This window comes from Pleurodeles waltl, chromosome 1_2 (assembly GCF_031143425.1).
Source record: "Pleurodeles waltl isolate 20211129_DDA chromosome 1_2, aPleWal1.hap1.20221129, whole genome shotgun sequence".
Taxonomy (NCBI): Eukaryota; Metazoa; Chordata; class Amphibia; order Caudata; family Salamandridae; genus Pleurodeles; species Pleurodeles waltl.
The window spans coordinates 799,848,548-799,870,274 of NC_090437.1; the positions used below are offsets into that span (position 1 = coordinate 799,848,548).

Sequence of the window (21,727 nt, forward strand, 5' to 3'; positions counted from 1 at the left end):
AAAATTACATCTCGAACTCCAGGCGACACACCGGACATTTTCTTGGAGGAGCACGCACAGGAGGAACCACAGAAAGAAGAGGCTTTTTCGATCCAAAATTGTGACTCATATATTCAGTCTGACATCAAGAGTCATGAGCTGCAGTCGGTTCAGACGGTTGGGTACAAAGGCCCCTGCACCCATGACCAAGACTGTAAAACTCAAAACTAAAGAGGTAACCAGTCCGCCACTGCCTTCTGGCCACGGTCAGAGCTGGGAAAGCATTTTGGATGCCTCGCCGTTCAGCTCGGCTATGAAAGAAGCCAAAGTTAAAACTTTGGCTTTGACTTCAGCTTTGTAAAGCACCTCGCACCAACTGTTTCGGTATGGACCACTTTGGTGCTGACCAAAAAACTGCCCTCTACTGCTTCGGTGCCGACAGTTCGGCACCGACCAACAACTTTGGAGCCGAAAAAATTAAAGACTGTTTCAACTCCAGCAGATTCCAGACAGTCTCCTACTAGCCCTTCACAGTTGGAGCCAATTTTGGAAGTCATGGACGTTTCACAATGCCAACTTCATAATCAAGAGGGAACAAGTTACATTCTTGTACCATCCCCTGTTCCTATAAAAAGAAAATTGACTTTTCCGGAGGCACTTGACACACCTACGCCTGCAAAAAAGGCTACCAAACAAAAAACACCATCTTTTCCTCAGCCTTGTCCTCCATCCTCTCCACCTCCTTCTCCAGCTCAGTCACTGCCACGAAACACAGTTTTACACCACCATGTTCACCCCCACATGAGATACAGGATTTAGGAGATACCCTAGATGACTCAGATCCATGAGATACATATGGTCTGGATCCTATTACATCTTATGATCCAGATCTCTACCCAGCTAGACCATCACGCCCGAAAGATTCAACCTCATATCAACAAGTGATATCAAGGGCAGCAGCATTTCATAATGTGACAAAGCACACAGATCTTTTTGAGGAAGATTTTTTTATTTGACACCCTGGCAGCAACGCATAAAGAAAGTCAGTTCTTGCCAATGCTCCCAGGCATGCTTCGGCATGCTGATGAGCTCTTTAAGGAGCCAGTCAAGCATGTATTACCACTCCCTGAGTTGATAAAAAAAGTATAAGGCTGCACCCACAGATCCTCTATTTATAAAGGCACAAATTCCAAAATATTTTATTTTCGCATCTACAGCATGCAAAAGAGCCAATAGCCAATCTACAGGAGACACTACACCTCTTGATACAGAAAGTACAAAATTAGATGAGGCAGGTAAAATGGTGCAGCTCGAGCAGCCAACCATTGGTGCATTGCGAGCGCCCAGGCTCTACTAGCACACACTGACAGGGCACACTGGGATGCCATGGAAGAACTCCTTCAGTACCTCCCTGCAGGAGCATCAAATAAGGGAGGCTGAAATTGTAGCAGAATGGCAAACCATCGCAAACAATTCCATCAGGTGCGCCATAGATGCTACTGATACAGCTGCACACTGCGCTGATATCATTATTACATGTCATGCTTGGCTCAGTTGCTCTGGATTTAAGCCAGAGATTCAACATGCAGTCTTAAACATGCCCTTTGATAAGGAGCACCTTTGGCCCACAGGTAGACACAATTTTAGAAAACCTCCAAAAAGATAACGAAACCGCTAAAGCAGTGGTGGGGGGGAGCTCTCCCAAGCCACAGCACAGCGTGGTACTTTCTGATGCCCAGGTTTCTGAAGAGGGTTTAGGTCATCCTTTATGGACCAGTCTGCCACACAAACTAAAACATCCGCTAAATCATATACACAAGGTTTTTATAGAGATTCCAACAGAGGACACAACAATAAAGACAGGGGCAAACCATCAACCTCCAGAGGCTCCACCTCTTCTGCTAAACAATGACTCTCTCCAGCACCACACACCACTCCAGTAGGCAGAAGAATTCAACTTTTATTTTTTACCAACAATGGCCAGACCACCACCGACCAATGAGTTCTTTCCATTATCTAAAATGGTTACTGTCTGGAGCTCATTTCCACTCCTTCAAACATTCTCCCTTGCAGTCACAAACTTTCACAAGAACATCTCACACTTCTTAAAGATGAAGTACAGTCTCTTCTCCTCAAAGGGGCCATATAGCCAGTGCCATTAAAGCATCAAGGTACGGAGTATACTCCCTGTACTTTCTTATTCCAAAAAAAGATGGGTCTCTCAGACCAATTCTCAATCTCGGACTCCTAAACACATACATTCTCTCAGAACATTTCCATGTGGTCCAACATTCCCATGTGGTCACTCTTCAAGATGTCATTCCCTTTCTTCAACATGGCGATTTTATGTTCACATCAGATCTAAAGGACACATATTTTCACATTCCTATTGATCGAACACACCACAAATACCTCAGATTCGTAGTTGCAGGAAAACATTATTAGTTTAAGGTGTTACCTTTTGAGGTCCCAGCCGCTCCCATAGTATTCACCAATTGTCTTGTAGTGGTTGCCACACACCTCAGAAGACAACACATTCATGTCTTCCCTTTCTTGGACGAATGACTTATCAAAGTCTGCATACTTCAACAATGTCACCAGCACACTCAGCTCACAATCAATCTCTTACACACTTTAAGATTCACAATCCATTACCTCAAATCATATCTTCAACCTCTCTGGATACAACCCTATCTAGGGGTGGTTCTCAATACACAATTGGGCCCAGCATTCCCCAGCTGGTACAAAACTTTCACTCATTAATTCCTCAACTAACGGAGAACCGTTCATACACAGTGCATGATTGCATCCTGTATTGCCACCGTACCGCATGCCAGACTTCCCATGCGTCCCCTTCTGTGGTGTCTTTATCTTCAGTGGTCTCAGGCACAGGGTCAGTTGAAGGATCTAGTGTTGCTGGCCTACCAGACTCATCACTCTCTGCAATGGTTGAATACCACCAACTTTATGAAAGGGCTGCCCTTCCCAGACCCTATACCTCAGGTCGTTCTCACCACGGAGGCATCACACCCAAGTTGGGGAGCTCATCTCCACAACCTTACAGTGCAAGGTCTTCGGGATATTACTCACCAGTCCTTACAGATCATCTACTTGGAGCTTCAAGCAGTCTTCTAGTAATGAAGTCTTTCCTTCCACACTTGCAACACAAAGTAGTGCTAGTACAGACAGGCAACATGACTGCCATATATTTTCTTCAAAAACAGGGAGGTACGTGTTCATCCCAGCTGTCCCATTTGGCACAAAGGATATGGAAATGGTCAATTCATTACCACATTCACATAGTAGCGCAGTATGTCCCAGGAATGAACAGTCAGTTTGCAGACCTCCTCAGCAGGTTGCTGCAACAAGTCCATGAATTGGAACTCCACCCTCAAGTTCTTCAACAGTACTTCCAAAAATGGGGGACACCTCAAATAGACCTCTTTGTCACAGCTCAAAATGCAAAAACTTTGCATCCATGTACCCTCAGTCTAAAGACAAAACTGAATGGATGAGCTGGTCAGGGATATTTGCTTATGCTTTTCTGCCTATCCCAGTCATTCTATTTCTAGTTCGGAAACTCAGACAATCTTCACTCATCATGATACTTGTAGCACCAACATTGATGCGACAGCCATGGTTTACAACACTTCTGGAACTCTAATTAGTTCCACATCAAAAGCTCCCAACAGGCCGGACCTACCAACACAGGATCTAGGGCAAATATGACATCCAGACCCCAAGTCACTCAACCTAGCAATATGCCTCCTAAGGTCATAAAATTTTGATTCTTACAATTACCCCAAGAGTGTATAAATATTCTTAAAGAGATGCGCACATCTACAACAAGACAATGTTACGCCACAAAGTGGAAACTCTTTGTCTGCTATTGCCACATAAACATTTATCCTCTCAAGCCAGCGGCCCAAGAAATTATCTGTTTCCTACAAAAAGCTAATTTAGCATACCCATCTATTGGACTTCATTTAGCAGCTATAGCTGCATATCTTTTAAACAAACTGTATACTTTTTCTTTTAGGGTTCCAGTCATAAAGGCATTTATGGAAGGACTTAAGAGTTATTCCACTAAGAGTCCCTCTGGCACAATCCAGGAAACTTAACATTGTTCTCACAAGGCTCATGGGCCCCCCTTTTGAGCCACTACATGCATGTCCCTTACAATTCCTATCATGGAAAGTAGCTTTTCTTGTGGAAATTACTTCCATTAGATGTGTCAGTGAGCTCCAGACTTTAACATGGGAAGAACCATTCTTTCAGATTCACAAAGATGAAGTTGTTCTCAGAACTAACCCTAAATCCCTCCCAAAGGTTGTTTTGCAATTCCACAGTAACCAAACAGTTGAACTACCAGTTTTCTTTCCCCAACCAGATTCTGTAGTGGAAAGGGATCTAGACACCCTTGATGTTAAGAGCCCTCATGTACTACATAGAACCAAACAGTTCAGGAAAACTAATCAACTTTTTATGGCTTTCTCAATACTCCACAAAGGAAACCCTTTATCAGAGGTAGGTATAGGTAGGTGGATAGTTAAATGCATTAAAACTTGCAATGCCAGAGCAAAATGTCAGTTACCTGTCACCCCTAGAGCGCACTCCACTAAAAAGAAGGGTGCTTCAATGGCATTCATAGGAAACATACCTACAGGAGATATTTGTAAATCAGCTACATGGTCTACACCACATACCTTTACCAAGCACTATTGAATAGACGTATTCGCACACCAGCAAGCTAATATTTTGCCAAGCAGTAAACACTTTTTCAAACAATTGCAACTCCCTCACGCTAGCCACCACTCTATGGAGGGGCTGCTTTACGGTCTATGCAGAGCATGTGTATCTACAGCAACACATGCTGTGGAACGGAAAATGTTACTTACCAGTAGACATCTGGTAATGGCACGTAGTGCTGTAGATTCACTTGTGCACTCCCTTCTCCCCGAATGCCTGCGGCCGTTGCAATTAGTATTACATGTAAATATTCTACATATGTAATTACATTGCATAGACCTCCTTTTCTCTTACTCTTTTCACACTACTTTACTCTCCCGCCTAAGGGGAAAAAAAATCTAACAAAGGATTCGATGCCTATGTGCACTATTACCAAGAGGAGGAGTCACTCAATCCCTTGACTCAAAAGATTCTTTGAAGAAAAACAAGTTGCACCAATCTGAGTCCAACACTAGACCGCAAGCTTATACAGAGCATGGGAATCTACAGCACTACATGCCACAAACAGATGTCGACTAGTAAGTAACATTTTCCTTCCTATAATTAATTTTATTATTGATAACCCTATGGGACATGATTACTTGTTTCAAAGGTGGTACAGGCAGCATGTAACGAAATGGGGGGAAATGAACCTCTAAAAGCCATGTTTTTTTTTTCAGGGCATCACTTGCCACTTGTGGCAATCTCTTTGCCTCTGTTGGGAGTCTATTTCTGCCACATTCCCCTCTCTGCATGGTTCTAGATTTAGACATGAGCATAGCATATAAAGCACCTTTCAGATGTTGCTATTCAACAAGGAAAATGCAGATCTTGTAATACACACAATACCACTGTGTGTGTCACGTGATATGTGCTTTCTTCACGGTCACCCTGTGAAGAATCCTGCCTTGACCGGTTTTGCAGCTCGTGTTTGGAGCCTTTGCACAGCCTTTGTTTATTACAGAGTGTGAAAACATCCCAGCACAACAGGGGCAGACTAGGAACTTTTTTAGGGGGCTGGAGTTGGAGAGGCATGGGGTACAGAAGTGCCTCACAGCAGTGAGCAGTACCAAACCTGTCAAAAGCCATGTCCCCACTCCTCATGCAATGATAAATGTTAAGAAGTTGGTAGGTGAGGAAATATGTAATGATCACTGTTCTTTGCAAGGGTACATGGCCCTTACTGCACTGTCTTTGTGTTGGCTTCTATTAAGGAACCCTGCACAATTATTCGGTGTAGTACCACAAGCTTACATTTCCAGAGGTAACCTGTGCAACCTGATTAGTGCATTGATTCTCACTTTTTGTTTTCAACTGGTAGTTTGAAAAAACAAATCTACATCTTTCAAAATGCAGGGTCAAAGTGAGTCTCTGACTTAATCTGCAATAAGAATGATGGAGAAATGTGCTGTGTGGAATGAAGTGTTCCCTTCTCCGCGATTTGAAGTGTACATTATATGCTGTCCTTCAATTTGAGTAGCTGTGGGATATATAGACCATTAGACTGGACTCATGAAGTCCGGTGGGCTTGACTTGGCTTGCACTTTCTGAAAACTGGAGTCTTTTAGTGCAGAATTTTGAAACCTGGTAATAAAACGCATTGTGCACATATAAAAACAATTATGCGCTCTGGTCATAACCTCATCAAATTCCTTGACATTTTTTTGTAGCCGTCACCTTTTTTGACCGCTCTTGTACACTTTTCTGTATCAGATTGAGTAGTGCTTTTAACACGCTAGTACTTGTAGTTTTGCTTTCACAAGGATACGTACACAAGCACCCGAACGCAGAAAAATACATTGATGAATGGCACACTCCTGACATAAGACAAATTGAAAACTATATCACTATGGGTATGCTTTGTGGTTGATAGTAAGCACTGAGCAGTAGTATTGGTACCACTGCGAGACTCAATGAGAGTAACGTTTGCTCACTGAGTGCAGCATACCTTCACTAAACCTAACACAGTTCCCTTGTTTTATACAATATATACACAAGTCCCTCATCAGACCAACACGCCACTACACCTTCAGGTAATCGTATTGCCTGTCCAATTAACTTAAAAACATCACCCTTAGAAGAACATAAATCTTGTGTGGGACCAGTATTAAACTGATTAAAAAAAAGATGGCAGTCATCATTATTAGTAAACTCTTTATCCGCATTGATTGGCCGTTGGAATGCTCACAGGCAATGTAACCCAGTTGGCACATAGACCATACAGTGAGGGAATTCTCCAACAAACATGAATCATTTCACATAATTAAGGACTCTGGATTTATTTCTGTTTTGAACCACAGAAGAGAAATAACAAAATCACATTATAGTCATAAAAAAAGGACAATCTGAAAAGATCGGTTGTCAGTATATGGGCTTAAACCCAGGCTTACAGATCCAGCAAGGGCCTTGGAAAAGAAGCCATGTGCCAATCTCAAGGAATCTTAGCATTGGCTGGGTGTAGAGACTTCCCAGGCTTATTCCACACAGACAGAAAAATATTTGGATTCAGGGATTATGCTCTAGTACAGGAGCCTCCAACCTTTTCTATATTACGAGCAACTTATGTTTAATAAAAATCACAACAAGGTACTAATTTTTAGTGTTATTATAGCGATCACATCAGACAAGATGGCCACTCCATGCATATTATCAGCAGTGATCACCTCAGTTCATCGGCAAGATTACCAGCATTATTGTGAAAAGGGCTTTATCAATTTGGAATGCTAGAACATTGTACAAACATAACAGTCAACTGCAGTGCCTCTGGCAGCAAGTTACTAATCATGCTAACAAGTCTCCCTAATGTCTTTCAGTTTATCACTCAAATATCAATTTAAATATTTTTGGAAATCCGATCATCTTTCCCAGACATCAGCTTATTAGTGGTGAAAAATACACACAGTTGGGTTTGAAACATAAGTATTTACATTTTGGAATGCTTATAATAATTCAACCAACCGAAAGCTTTTAATTTAGTAAGCTGGGCTGGACACAGGAGAGCTACATACAGGTTACTGGAGAGCTATGGTTAGCTTGCGCACTACTGGTTAAAGAAGCCTTCTCTAGTCAATGCTGGTTTGTGCTGAGAACCAAAATACCTTACCTAGAGGTTGCCACTTCTGCATCTGCATTCTCTCCTTACTACGCTTGATATCACCTTTGGCATATGCATCCTATCCAATATCGGTATCTTGAAGTCGAAGTACAAACAACTTGCATTCAGAAGTATCCACCTCAAAACATATGAAAAATGTTTCAAAACTGTAACATAACCACTGAAAATCAAAGTTGCCTATACAGGCATTTCTATTGTTTGTACCTGTTAAATGTGTCTTGATCATGACTTACAGCTTTCATACGGTGGGGCGCAATGCAGCTGAAGTCCATCACACCCTATCTCAAATTATATGTAAAGCCATAGTGAGATTCAATACAACTCAAAGTGTTTTTGGAAAGAGAGGAGTGCATAATAAATAGGTGTAAAGTAACAACACCACACAAAGGTGATGCAGAAGTTATGTGGTTGAAGCATATAGTACACTTATTGTCAACAGATACATATGCAATGTAGGTGAACTCTATCTTATCCACATTTCTGGCAGGCGCAGTGTTATTGAAGTCTGCTACATCATTATGGCCAACGGTTACAGTTGCTATACGGTTAAGTTTATTTTTTGAAATATCATATCGTAAGAAGTATTGGAGACCAAAGGACGTCATTTGCTTATATAATTATTTAATAATTAATCTTGCTGTCCTTGATAGTTTACTTGAGGCTTCAGGGTCCACAGGATAAAACTATGACAAGGGTATGGCAAATGTTCAACTGTTTGGGTTTTGAGCAAATAAAATGAACGCCACACATTAAAGGGCTCTTTCTGGGTTTTGGCAACTAATACTTATAAAGTGGAACTCTCTGGCTGCAATTGAATTAGTCAGACCTCTCTTAGCCTCTTTTTAATCTAAGTAGGAGTTGTGATAGGATAAATAAAATAATTGCCAAGTAAAGACAGAAACAAGCTTTAAAGCTCTGACTATTAATAACTTTAAAATAGTCACAGGTGAAGAAGAGCAGAGATGGCCAAAGGGTGAGGCCATGAAAAGGAGAATGAGCTGATAAATTAACAACCTTTGTGCATTTGTGAATGAATTGGTAGCACTGAAAGACTCTGAAAATATAAAGGGTAACCAGTACCAACCAGTGGTTTTCATCTTAAGAAAAGTGAGAGAGCCTGGTAGTAGGAGCCAAAAGAAGCCAAGAGCCTGAAGCTCAAGGAAAGCCATAGTCATTTAAGAAGGTTAGTCTTAAAGCAGAAAAAGACTGCCAAGATTAGAGAAGCAGATAGCCATTAAAAGGCACTCGTTAGCATTTTAAAATGGGTAATTGTCCTTTTCAAACGATAATATTCCTACTCTACCTTCTGCAAAATAGATTGATTTTATTGTCTAATAGTTTGTAGAAGTGGTTGAAAAACCTGCCACAATGAAGCTGCAACATTTTTTGCAAATGAAAGTAATATTTGCACTAAAAGTACAAAGCCTGCACTTCTGAATGTGCAGCCATGAATAGGGTAAAAGAAATGGAATGGATTGAAAAGAAATGGAATGGAATGAAGAAAGCCACTACCAATTGTGTCAAGTATGTCCTTAGCATTTGGAAAGACAGGAGACATATCAACACAGGTAATGCAACATAGTGGTGCCTCAGGGTGGCTCATGTCCGTCTCCATAACCAGATAGCTTTTATGTTCTCATTTCACAACCTCCTTAAGCCCCTTGCTTACAAATTACTGAACCATACAGGTGACACCAAACTGATCTTTCATCCCACAGAGGACTCATTGTGAATGAGAGGCAGATCACAGAACTGTTGTCTTAAATATATGGATAAGTTTCAGATCTAAAATATAATATGGGGGGGGGTGTTGTTGCTGAAATTCCTGTGAGTGCACTGTGTATTGTATTGAGCTCTGGAATGACTACGGACCAACAGATCAACAACTTAAAACTGCAATTCTAACTTCATCTGCAAATGTTGAGAAAGACTAGAATCATGCAGGGCAACAGGGCAATGTGGCTAGAGTCAGTATTGGGTCTAAGATAGATTACAGTGATGTGATTTAGCCATAACAGTCACAGCTAAAATAAAAAAATAAAAACTCTAGGTCCTGAACTCTCCAGTCAAGGCAGTTAACAAGCTTTCATAGACTGGGGTCAGGTCATGTCCCTTACTTTTAGAAACAATATTTTACCCCTTAGAATCTGGTCGGACATTGAGATCAGCAGAGAAGAAATTGATAGTTCCTCATAGAAGTGTGAAGGAAAAGGCTTGGCAGGAGAGACACCCTGACAATAGGATTTTCTTTGTGGAAGGCACTGCCAAAGAAATCTACGCAACATTGAAGACTTTGAAAACCCACCTGTTCTAGCTATGACCAGATATAGTTATCATACTTGAATGCAACTGTTTGACGTTCCAAGACTCGTTTTTAAACATCTAGGTTTTTGATGAACATGATGTTTAGCATTGATATGTTATTCCTAATCTGTTTGTAGGAATTTTGCCATTAGGCAGGCCCTTTTTCTGGTGAAGTGGTTTGACCATATCAGTCTTTCACTGTTTGCCCGGCCTTGGGGCTTGGAAAGGGATGTACTGGTAATGTAGGTCTTTTAAGATTTGTATTTTTCAGCGACTTGGGTCAGTTCTTTTGACTTGACAAACAGCAGAGGCCACCTTGAACACTTGGTAGACCTTGCCTCTTGATCTTTTTTAGGGTCAAGCCAGCAAGTGCATGCACTTGCACGAGACTCTGTTGTGTACCGTAAAGGGCTTTGAGCCCATTTGTCGATTATATTTCAGGGGTGTGGAATTAAATAAAATACCTACTTGTCCATGGGACAGGCTGCTTCATAAATTTACTTGTCCTTAAAAAAATCTACTTGTCCCTTTGGTTTCATGTAATGCAGCAACAAATTATGGCAGCAGTATCATTATATAAGAGCTCTGATAATAGCCTCTCTGATTATACCAGGGCTAATAGTATAGTAGGGCTTGTATACTAGCAATTTCCATATTTTGCCACCTTTCCACAGATCTACATGCTGGGGCTGGAGAAAGCAGTAAGCAATAGTTCCAAGGTTGGAATGCCTTTGAGGCTGTGCAAACCTACTAACTTGCATGTTTTAAGGATTTTCACCAGCTCTTCTCTAATTTTTTCCGATACTGAGAAGGGTTGGATATTTACTCCCAACTTAGGCAGAAGTATAAGTTCTTCTAGGGTTGGGGAAAAAGTGGTTGGAGGGAAAGTGATCTTATAAACTCTCAGTAGATCTTCGCATGAACAAAACATATGCATATTTTCTCGTGCTAAAATACAGTTCACAAATAATTTCGAGGTGTACGATTTTCTGGTCTTTTTCATGAATTCACAAGAACTTACAGAAGGACATAAGTCTGCACTAATGCAAAACCATATACCATGGGCCCACTTTTGTGACTTTCTTTAAGAATTGGGCCCCTTAGTATGTCTGGTGTTACCCATGACCTTTTCTTTTTATTAAAAATGTATTTCTTTCTCTATCAGTCTATCGGCTGGGTTAACAGTGAGTGATAGAATTCTGCTGTTTTTTGTGGTGCATATTGGCACACAAAGTAGATTGATTCAGTGCCAGGAACTACTGTGGCAATGTGTCAGATCGGTTGGCTTTACCAATGCTTGTTTAGTTTTATGTTTCCCATAATCTTGTCGGAACTGGTGACACTGATTTTCCATTATGAATATTTTGTGGAAATACTAGCATGCCTCAACACATTTTACTGAATGATGCTTCAAAGAAATAGTACCTAAAATTTCATAGTAATATAGCAAAAAACAATTTCATATTGCATATTTTCTGAACATTTTATTTTGAAAGTGAACAATCATCAATCTTGCTTACCAGCTTCTGAAAACATTTACATCTAATCAGAGAGCATTGTGGGAGCATTATACATATTTTTTAACTTTTCAAACATATATGTACACTTTTTTTTATTACATCCACTATCGGTAGTGCAGTGTGAACTAACAACATTTACTTGAATCACTCACCCTAATAAGAAAGTCTTTGCATTAATGAACAGTAAATACAAGTTCGAACAACATTAACAAATGGACACAAGTTTTACTGCAGTCAGTTCCTTCCCTGTAAATTGGCAGCCAAAGTGTTTCTGCTGGAGGGGGTTGGGCCTAATTGTTCCAAGGACATAATAAACATGAAAACGTGTTGTCCTTGACCCCAAACAATATGTCCTGTGCATTGGACTATAGGAATTCCACACCTCAGCATTTGTTGACTTGCGTGGCACTCTTCTTTACTGCCTCATAATTAGTCACAGCAAGCATGGCATCGTGTGGAGCAGGGACCAAGCACTGATTGATTCAGCTCAGTCAGTGCCTGTCTGCTGCTCCTGAAGTGATTGAGATACTGTTTTGTTCTTTTTTACTTCTACTGCCCTGCAAACAGGTTTGTGACTGTCAAACACGTGCCCAGCAGGACAAACAAAATTGTAACGTTTTACTTTTCATAACTAACTTTCTTTTATTTTGCCAAGTTCTCTTTTCTCACTTTGCACTCATGTTTCCTTTTGCTTGTAGGCGATGTTCGCATTAGATGACGATTATCGTGTTCTAAATATTGCAAAGCGACGTTGATTGTTGTGTAATTTCTGAAATTATGCTTTGACTCCTAATTGTGCAGTACACCCCAATCCACGTCACCTCGCCCCACACTAATTCACTCCACCCCAATCCACTCTAACCCACCCCAGTCTAATCTGCCCCCTCCAGTTCATCCCGCTCCAATCCAAAACAGTCTACACCACTCCAAAACAATCTGCCTCATTACTATCCCCTACACTCTGCCCCACTCCCATCTACCCCACTCCAATCTTCACAATCCAAAACAATCTGCCCCACTCAATCCAAAACAATATGCCCCACTCCAATCTGCCCCAATCCAGTCTGCCCCACGCCAGCCTAAAATAATCTGCCTCACTCCAGTCCACCCCACTCTGCCCCACTCCACTTCAAAACAATCTTTCCCACTTGAGTTCGCCCCACTCCAAAACAATGTCCCACTCCAATCCACCTCACCCTAATCCAGTCCATCTCTACTACATTCCAATTCACCACACTCCAAACAACCCTGCTCCCAACTAATCCACCTCACCCCAATCCAGTCCACCGCAATCCAATCCACCCCACTCCTATTCACCCTGTATAATCTGTCCCACTCCAATCCAAAACAATCTGTCCCACTCCAAACCGCCCCACTCCAGTCCATTTTATTCTTCCCCATCCCAATCTGCCCCACTTTAATCCAAAGTAACCGGCCCGTCTAACCTTCCCACTCTACCCTGACCCACTCCAGTCCCAAACAACCCACACCGGTCCAAAACAATCTGCCACACTCCAATTCGCCCCACTCTAATTCAATACACACCAATCCAGTCCAGCCTAATCCAGTCTACTCCACTCCAATCCAATACACCTCACCCCAAACCAGTCTAGTCCAATCCACCCCACCCTGTCCAATCCAGCCCACGCTGCACCAATCCACCTCACTCCAATCCAGCCCACTCCAATTCAATCCTTCTCAGACACCACTCCAATCCAACCCACACTACCCCAGTCTAGTTGAATCAGTCCCCCCACTCCAATCAAGTCCATTGCTATCCAATCCACCTCATTCCAGTCCAACCCACCCACACAGCCCCACTCTATCCCACTTCAGTACAATCCATTTTAAACCACCCTACTGTAATCCAGTCCTCCCCACTCCAAACCACCTTAATGTACCCCACTGCAGTCCTTCTCTCTCCAATTTATACATCCTACACTAATCCAATCCACCCTACCCCACTTCAGTCCAATCCAACCCACTCCAGTCTACCTGAATCCACTTGAGTCCACTCCACCCCAATTCACTCCTCTCCAGTCCACCCCACCCCTATCCAATCCACCCCAATCCAGTTCACCACACTCAATCCAATCCACCACACTCAGTCCAAACCACCCCATCCCACCCTAATCCACCTCACTCAGTCCAATCCACGTCACTCAGTCCAAATCACCTCACTTAATCTGATCCACCCCACTGCATTCAACCCCACTCTAATACAATTCACCCCACGCCACCCCGATCCAATCTATCCCACCCCAGTTTACCCCCTTCAGTTTACCCCACCTCAATCAACTCCAACCCGCTCTGCTCCAATCCACATACACTTCAACTCAATCCAATCCACCCCACCCCAGTTCAGTCCACCCCACTCATATCCAATCCATCCAACACCAATCCATCCCAATCCACTCCACCCACTACAATCTACACCATCCAAATACAGTCCACCCCATTCTAGTTCAGTGCATCCCACTCCAGGCTAGGCCATCTTCCCCACTACAATCCACCCCACTGCAGCACACCCCAATCCAATCTAATCCATCCCACCCCAGCCCTATCACTCCAATCCAAATCAACCATCCCAATCCAGTCTAACCCACCCCACTCAAATCCTCCCCAATCCAATCCACCTCACCCCCTTTAAGCCCACCCAGTCCACCCCACCCCACACCAATCCACCCCGCTCCACTCAGTCCACCCCACTCTACTCCATCCTAATGTACCCGACTACCTCCGTCCACTGCAGCCCATTCCACCCCGTGCTACGCTACACCACTCTGTCTCATTGAACTACTGAACTCTACTGAACTCTGACACTCTACTCTCCCCTACTCCACTCTGACACTACAACAAATCCACTCTGACGCTTTACTCCCCCACTCCGACACTCCACGCCACTTTTAGCCATGCTGACAGCAGCCACACTGGTGTACAACATGGCAAAACACATTGCCAAAGCCAATAGCTCTTGTATAGGCAAGTCCTATTGGCTTTGCCGATGCTTGTTTCTCTTAGCTCTCCACCCATATACTTTAGCAGTTCTGGGCTTCCACGTCATGGTTGAGTAACTAAATTAGGTTTCTGTTCCATTGTTTCTGGTTGACCATCTTGTTTCTGTTGATTAGCTTTTGGAGTGAACCTCTTCTGGTATAGACAATTTTCTTTTGTAATCTTTGTTACACTACGTTAATCCATTTTAACTCCCCTTCTCTTGTATCACATCTAAGACAGCTGAGTGGAGGGATTTAAAATGTGCATGTCAGGCTGGCTATCTGAAGACAGCCGGCTAAAGTGACATGCACAGTTTAAATTGGCGCAGCCAGCAACAGTTGCTCACACATGGTCCGGACACTACGGGACGCCGCACAATTATCCGACCGCAGTCTCCCGTCCTCTACTATTTTCATTTTTGAATTAGGATTCTCGGTGGTACAGATTTTTCTACTTTAATCTATCTCTATCTATCCAAGGTACCACGAGTTTCAGATTCCTGAGATGGCTCAGGAGTCCCATCACTGATTAATTATCGATTTTAGCTCAGCCCTGATGAAGACTTGGAGATTTATATCTCATAAGACGAAACACGTGTTGGCGTTTTGTTACTTGATTACCTTTCGGATGCTATGGTCACGGATGTGTTGACCTCAAGGATTGCTTTTCCATCACTGTGTTGTAACTTATCTTTTGGCGTTTTGTTACCTGATTAAGTTTCGGATGCTATGGTCACGGATGTGTTGACCTTAAGGATTGTTCTTTCATCACTGTGATGTATTCTATCTTTCAAGAATAAATTGAAGATTCCTTCTTTCACGATTTTCGGTCTCACAACGATTTTCTCGATCAGGATTCTATGGACACTAAACACATCTTATGTAATTGTTTTTGATTCATGAGTGCCCTGACTTCCAATTTATCTATGTTCGGTCTCTTCGGAAACCTCAGAGGATTAGGGAAGATCCTCTTGCCAGGAGCACCGTGCCCTATCTGCTATGTATATGTATTACCTTGTGGATTCATTGTGAGCGCCCAATTTCTATGTTCTTTCTTCCTGGTTGCTAGTGTTTTGGTTTTCTACGTCAAACATTGCTTTCCCTGCTGCCAATCAGCGATGTGGCCCGCCCAGAACTGTGTCTATGCTCAGCTGAAATGAAAAATAAAATGATAATGAAATCTCCGCCCTTAAGGAGGAACCACTCCTGAAAGCACACCAGTGTATGCAACAGGGCTCAGAACTGCATTTGAGGGAACATCTCCTAGTTCAGGTAAAAACACCCTAGATAAATATAAGTTATGAAGTATAGGGTATTTCACAGTATCTTTCCATTGCGTATCCAACAAAAAAGGGGTGGCAAATATCTACTTTTAGTCAAACATTTGCAGTAATACTAGTCAAAACAAACAGTCCAATTTCATTGTGTTTTTAATTTATCTGCAGGTACTTTCAGCTGCTTCTGCAGCAGGAGTTTCAGTGGCATTTGGAGCGCCAATTGGGGGAGTTCTTTTTAGTCTGGAGGAGGTATGTATAAAAGAAGAGCAGGGAGATAGCACAGCAGGGGCATTGTCTTTTGCTATGGTATTTATGGATATGTTTGTTTTTAATACTTTGTACGCATATACTTTTATGAATTATAGGTAATATTTGTGCTTTTACTTTGATCACAATATTTATTTGGATATGGGATGGAGCTTACCTGCTGCAAAACATGTCATATATAAATCTGTTGAATTTTGGTTAATATGAAATGAAATGAAATACTTTGGTTTAGACGTCTTAGCTTATTAATTGTAAGTAGGCAAATCATTAGTTCTTGTGTCAGTGATGTATGCATGTTATATATTTATTTATCATATGGCTGAGTATCTGTATTTTTTTTTTTTATCTGCAACCATGTCTGTTTTCTGTAAAATGTTACGGACTTTGTACTCAATAGCTATGCTTTGATGGCAGCAATATCATTATATAACAGCTCTGATAATAGCCTCTCTGATTATGCCAGGGCTAATAGTATAGTAGGGCTTGTATATTAGCAATTTCCATATTTTGCCACCTTTCCACAGATCTACATGCTGGGGCTGGCTCTGTTCCACTTCCAACTACTCTGTGAAAAAGGAATCAAGACCTGTAGTGCTGGATCAATTTTCAAAGTGTGTTGCTGGCTTTTTGCAACAACAGATAAATATCATAGGACTAAGCGATACTCGGTCTGTGATCATTTGCCTAAGGTACCTAAGCCTTTCTAAGGGGCCTTAACTGGTTTCTTTTGGCAAGAAAGTTCCCAAAAGATGCAATAGTTAGGAATTGTTTTCGGTTATAAATATAGGTCTGAGTTATGTGTGATTCATTTATTTGCGACCCGGACAGTCAGGGGTTACAGGACCTTCACCTGGGGTCATTTACCACTGCTGTACTGGGGTCACAACATTATTATTACATCCCTAGTAAATGAACAGGTACGCCCATTGAGAATTGTATTCTCCTAGGTTAGCCGAGCCAAGCAGTTTTATCTTACTTTAGAAGATATGAGGATTTAAAGACTGAACACGCATAATTACACACTAGACACCAGATAATATTTTGTATGGCCAGTCAGTGCTTATTTTTAAAAGGATAAGAACTTTAATAGCAGGTAAGTGAAAAACAGTGCTTTTACAGATATGATTTACAAAGAAGTTATAAGTTCAAGCACCTTCAGGGCCGAAGTTACAACTGACCATGTGCTTATATCTCACTTGTGGTAGGTGCTAACATTTCCGGTTAACATTGAGCCATGTGGCCAAATTTAAATAATAGGGGATGCTTTGTGTTATCCATGGTGGGTTCGAAATTTTTGGGGTTTGGGGCACAGCCAGTGGAGCAGTGATGCCACAGAAGATACACTTTTACAATTATTGCTATGATATGTATGGACCTCTGAATCAGTGGCAGTGACTTGAGAAAGAAAAATGTCCGCAGGAAGTAGACAATATACACAACCCAGTTATACATACAGTGTAAGGCCATGTGTTCCACCAGGGTTATATCTTTACCCCTAGCAGTTAAAGAGAATTTCAGTGGCTCTTGATCAGTACAACCTCCTCCAGTCAGTGAAATAGAATGCCACACCAGTGGTTGAGCCAGCTATCTCCTGGTCCCACTGGTCATCAAATAAAGAACGTACAGGTACTTGAAGGGTATGGTGAGTGCTGGGAATGACGCAGGCTTATTTTTCTCGATCCCCGAAGGCAATAAACCTTAGGCTCTTTTTCCATGGATCAGATACTTATTTCAGCTGGCACTATGTTATGTCATGTCATGTCACTCACCTGAGCGGGTATCCTTGTGCTGGTAACAGGTGCAACACAGGCTCTCTGAAGCCCTTCTAGGCAAAGAACCAGATGTTGAGTTTCTTCCAAGTTCAAGTACTTAAGAGGAATATCTTATGTAAGGGGGTATATCCTTCCAGGCTTTTGGAAGTGAGGTAGGAATAGGAATGACTGCTGTCTCTGATTCTAAATATGCAGGGGATGTGGGCAAATAGGCACCCGGCTGAGTGGATGTGTTTGATGGTGTGTGGAAGTCGATGCGATTGTTGAGGCCAAGGTTGTGCAAGGCTTAGTATTTGCATGTGTGGAGTTTGAAGGGTGCACGTTTGTGGTCGGGTAACCAGTGGAGGTCTTTGAGGTGTGGCTGATGTGAGTGTGGAGACGTAATCTGAGTGTGAATCTGGCCATTGCTTCTTGTATGGTATAAAGTATTCTGATCAGCTGGCCGTTGATTCTTACACAGGATGTGTTGCTGTAGTCTGTTTTGCTGGCGCTAAGGGTCTGGTTAACATTTCAGCATGTGTTGATCAGTAGGAATATGAAGATATACATTTTTTTAAGCTTCTTGAGGGTGTGAAAGCAGGAGACTGAACACTGTGGTGTGGGTTTGAGGTCTGTAGGCCATGAGGTGGCGTTCCATAGCTTGGTGTCTTTGCCGAAGAGGAGTAATTCAGTTTTGCTTGTGTTTTGAGTTTTAGACAATTAGTCTGGGCGCTTGTCATTTTATTGGAGAGGACGAGGATGAGCTGGGTGCCATCTGCTTAGGAGACGTTGGTTCTGTGGGAATGGATGATGCTGGCAAGACTGTTAAGAGTGTGGGGCCGAGTAATGGTCCTTGGGAACTCCACAAATGAGTTTGACATTAGCAGAAGTGAAGGGAGACAGCCTGACTGACTTGGTGTTGTATGTTAGGAAGGATCAGATCCATTGGAGCATAGAACGTTGTAGGCCACCTTCATGGAGGCTTTATGGTGGGAGAAGGTCTAGTAGGGTCAGGGCAGTAGTGCCTCTCTGTCCTTGATCTGTCAGATGTTGTCTGCTGCAGTGGTGAGGGCGATCTTGGTGCTATGGTTCAGCCTGTATCCAGAATGACTAGTGCCCAGAAGGTGGTTGTTTAAGTGGATGATTAGCCATTTGTTGATCATTTTCTCCATGTTATTTGCCAGGTAGGGTTTCAGGGAGATCATCCAGTAGCTGGCTAGCACCTTGTTGGTTTCTTAAGGTGGGGGAGCACTGTGTTGTGCTTCAAAATGCCTGTAAAGGTGGCTTTGTTGATTCAGTCATTCAGTATCTGCGTGAGGAATACGCTGATGATTTCCAGTCCTTTAGAAAAGATGTGGTGAGGGGCAGGGGTCCAAGGGTGCTCACGAATTAATGGACTGCATGGTAGTTGGGGTTTCTTGTCTGGTGATGGTTGGCTACATGATCAAGGTGGTTTTCTGGGCTTAGTCCTGACAGAATGGAGTGCTGCAAGGGATGATGAATCCGGCTGGGGCTTGAAATTATTTCAGAAGTTGCTGCTAAAAGAAGCAGCTGGGTGCAGAGGTCCTATGAGGGGGTAATGGTAGTGGTACTAGGTGCTGCAGAGGTGAAATCCTTCACTATAGCAGAGATTTCTTTGGTGCTGTTGTTTGTTTTCGATGACGTCAATAAGAGCAAATCGTTCAGTAGTTCTGAATTGTTGATGGTAGTTCAGCATCTCATGCATGAAGGTAGGTCCTACTCCTCCCACAGGCAAAGCAGGAACATGACTGCAAACATGTTTTATGATGTAGGACCGGTTTATAGGGAGAATTCCAAACCAAGCTCACATTCTAATATTGGCTCTTGTATTCCATTGTTGCATCGGTGTACAAATCTCCTTAGTGTTTGAGTCAGCAGTTGTGAACTCAGTATCAGCTGTTGCAGTAGCACTTATCCTCCTCTGATGGCCAAGCCTGATTGTCAGGGAAAGCGCAATTTTCAGATTCCAATGAACTCCGTGAACAATTTGCTGTTTTTGTTGACCAAATTCACAGATTTCCTGCCTTGCTGTCTACACTGCTACCAATGTTGACGTGCATCAAGCCTGTCTGCAGGATAATTGCAATGGTAGACAACTGAAAGTGAGGGAGAGGTACAGTTTGTTGTAGCAGGACAAATCTGTGCTACAGCAAATGGAATCAGAGAAGCTTATTCCCTGTCCACCAGATACAGCTTGTCTGTAGGAGGAGGGGGAACAGCCAATGACTACATGGGACTGGCATGTTCATGAGCACAGTATTAGCCCTACACAATATAGACTACTACCTTGCAGCACCCACATGCAGAGTACAGTGTACACCAGCACATCAGTCCATTCAACACACAAGCACACACCAAAAATATACATCCTTCATGCCTTTTTGAGACCAGATGAAGACAAAGAATCCCAGTTAACAAAAATTAACAAACCTTTTACTGCTGGAAGCAAGTGGGCAGTTCCAAATGAGGATACATTTTGTCCGTCTCATGTTTGGTATAAACAGAATAACAACCAATGAGCCTACAGCATTCTCATCTTTATTGAGGAAAAATGGCCAAAACTACATACTGGGGCATGATGGCAGGGAGAAGGTTTTATTCTCAACAGCTGCATTACTTTGTTAGTTGAAGCTGTCAGTTTATGAGTAATGGGTAAATATTTTTTGCATTTGATGGGTTAGACTATACCAAATCTCTTGCATATCTCATTAAAATGGTTTGACTGTCCATTGCCAGTAGAAGGGGACAAATATTGACGGAAGTTGATGGTAAGCGGTTCTGTTGGGCTCCATGACTATCACTTACCTCTTCACTGTATTTTCCATTTCCCCTCTATCACCTTCCTCCACAACTACGATTTTCTATTTTTTCTCAAGCTGCCTCATTTAAGCTCCTTTTTCAGGGCTGTAACATGCCTCTGTTCTATTCCTCCTTGTTACCCTGGTGTATTAACAGACTCGAATCACTATATAGGCTTAACATTTTAATGTTTTAAATTAAATCTCAGAACACATCACAGTTACATTTTAAAGTAATATGTTTCACAAGTTATGTTATTACTAACCGTTCCTCTGTTTAAAAAAAAAAAAAAATGTTTGCTGAGTGGTGTTTCGCTAACAGCATTCGCATTCTTGAACATGTAGTTTCACATTTTGAATGACATGGCTGAGTCTCAAGACATAGGTAGTGAAGTGCCTCACATGCTGTGATGTCACCTTCCACTATATGTTTGATTCACTATCACAGCCGTTCCTTATTAAGTGTCATCATCGTTTTGCCCAATATGCTATAAAAGATATCCACACATACACATTAAACATCTCCATGTATACATTTTATTAGTAAATGTGGGTGAGATGGGGGTTTGCTGAAAATGGGAAATTTTTATGGCTAAATAAAGAAGCTTAGGGAGCGGTAAAGGTAGGGCTAAGGAAGGCCGTAGGGAGGGATATGCACCCTACTGCAAAAGAGTAAGCCCTTACTACTATAGTTACTGAAGCCAAAAAGACCTAAAACAGTAATAATTGTGCTCTAGCTCAGGCCTGCACATGGCCCACTGCTAGTACTGCAGCACCCTCCCATAGAAGATTATGGAGACAGGGACTTGAAAAGCTATAAGAATTAATGTAAAGTAACTTATTTTAACTTTTTACAAATGTAAAAACATTTAATATAATGTTTTTAAAAAGTATATATATTTCTTAAAATATCTTTTTATTTTTATTTTAACACACAAACCACGGAAGGCATTAACGTCACGTGTGTCACC

General features: G+C 42.1%; 1 protein-coding gene across 8 annotated transcripts in view; it reads left to right on the forward strand.

Annotated features, from left to right (window-relative positions):
* CLCN3 (chloride voltage-gated channel 3) overlaps window positions 1-21,727 on the forward strand; it is a 517,267-nt gene that overhangs the window by 395,687 nt on the left and 99,853 nt on the right. For all 8 annotated transcript variants that reach the window (XR_011205536.1, XR_011205538.1, XM_069244222.1 and 5 more), the window contains one exon: window positions 16,088-16,168. Coding sequence is in view for 6 of the 8 variants with exons in the window: in XM_069244222.1 (XP_069100323.1) it covers window positions 16,088-16,168 (81 nt within the window). In the remaining 2 variants the exon portion in view is untranslated. The remainder of the gene's footprint in view (window positions 1-16,087; window positions 16,169-21,727) is intronic.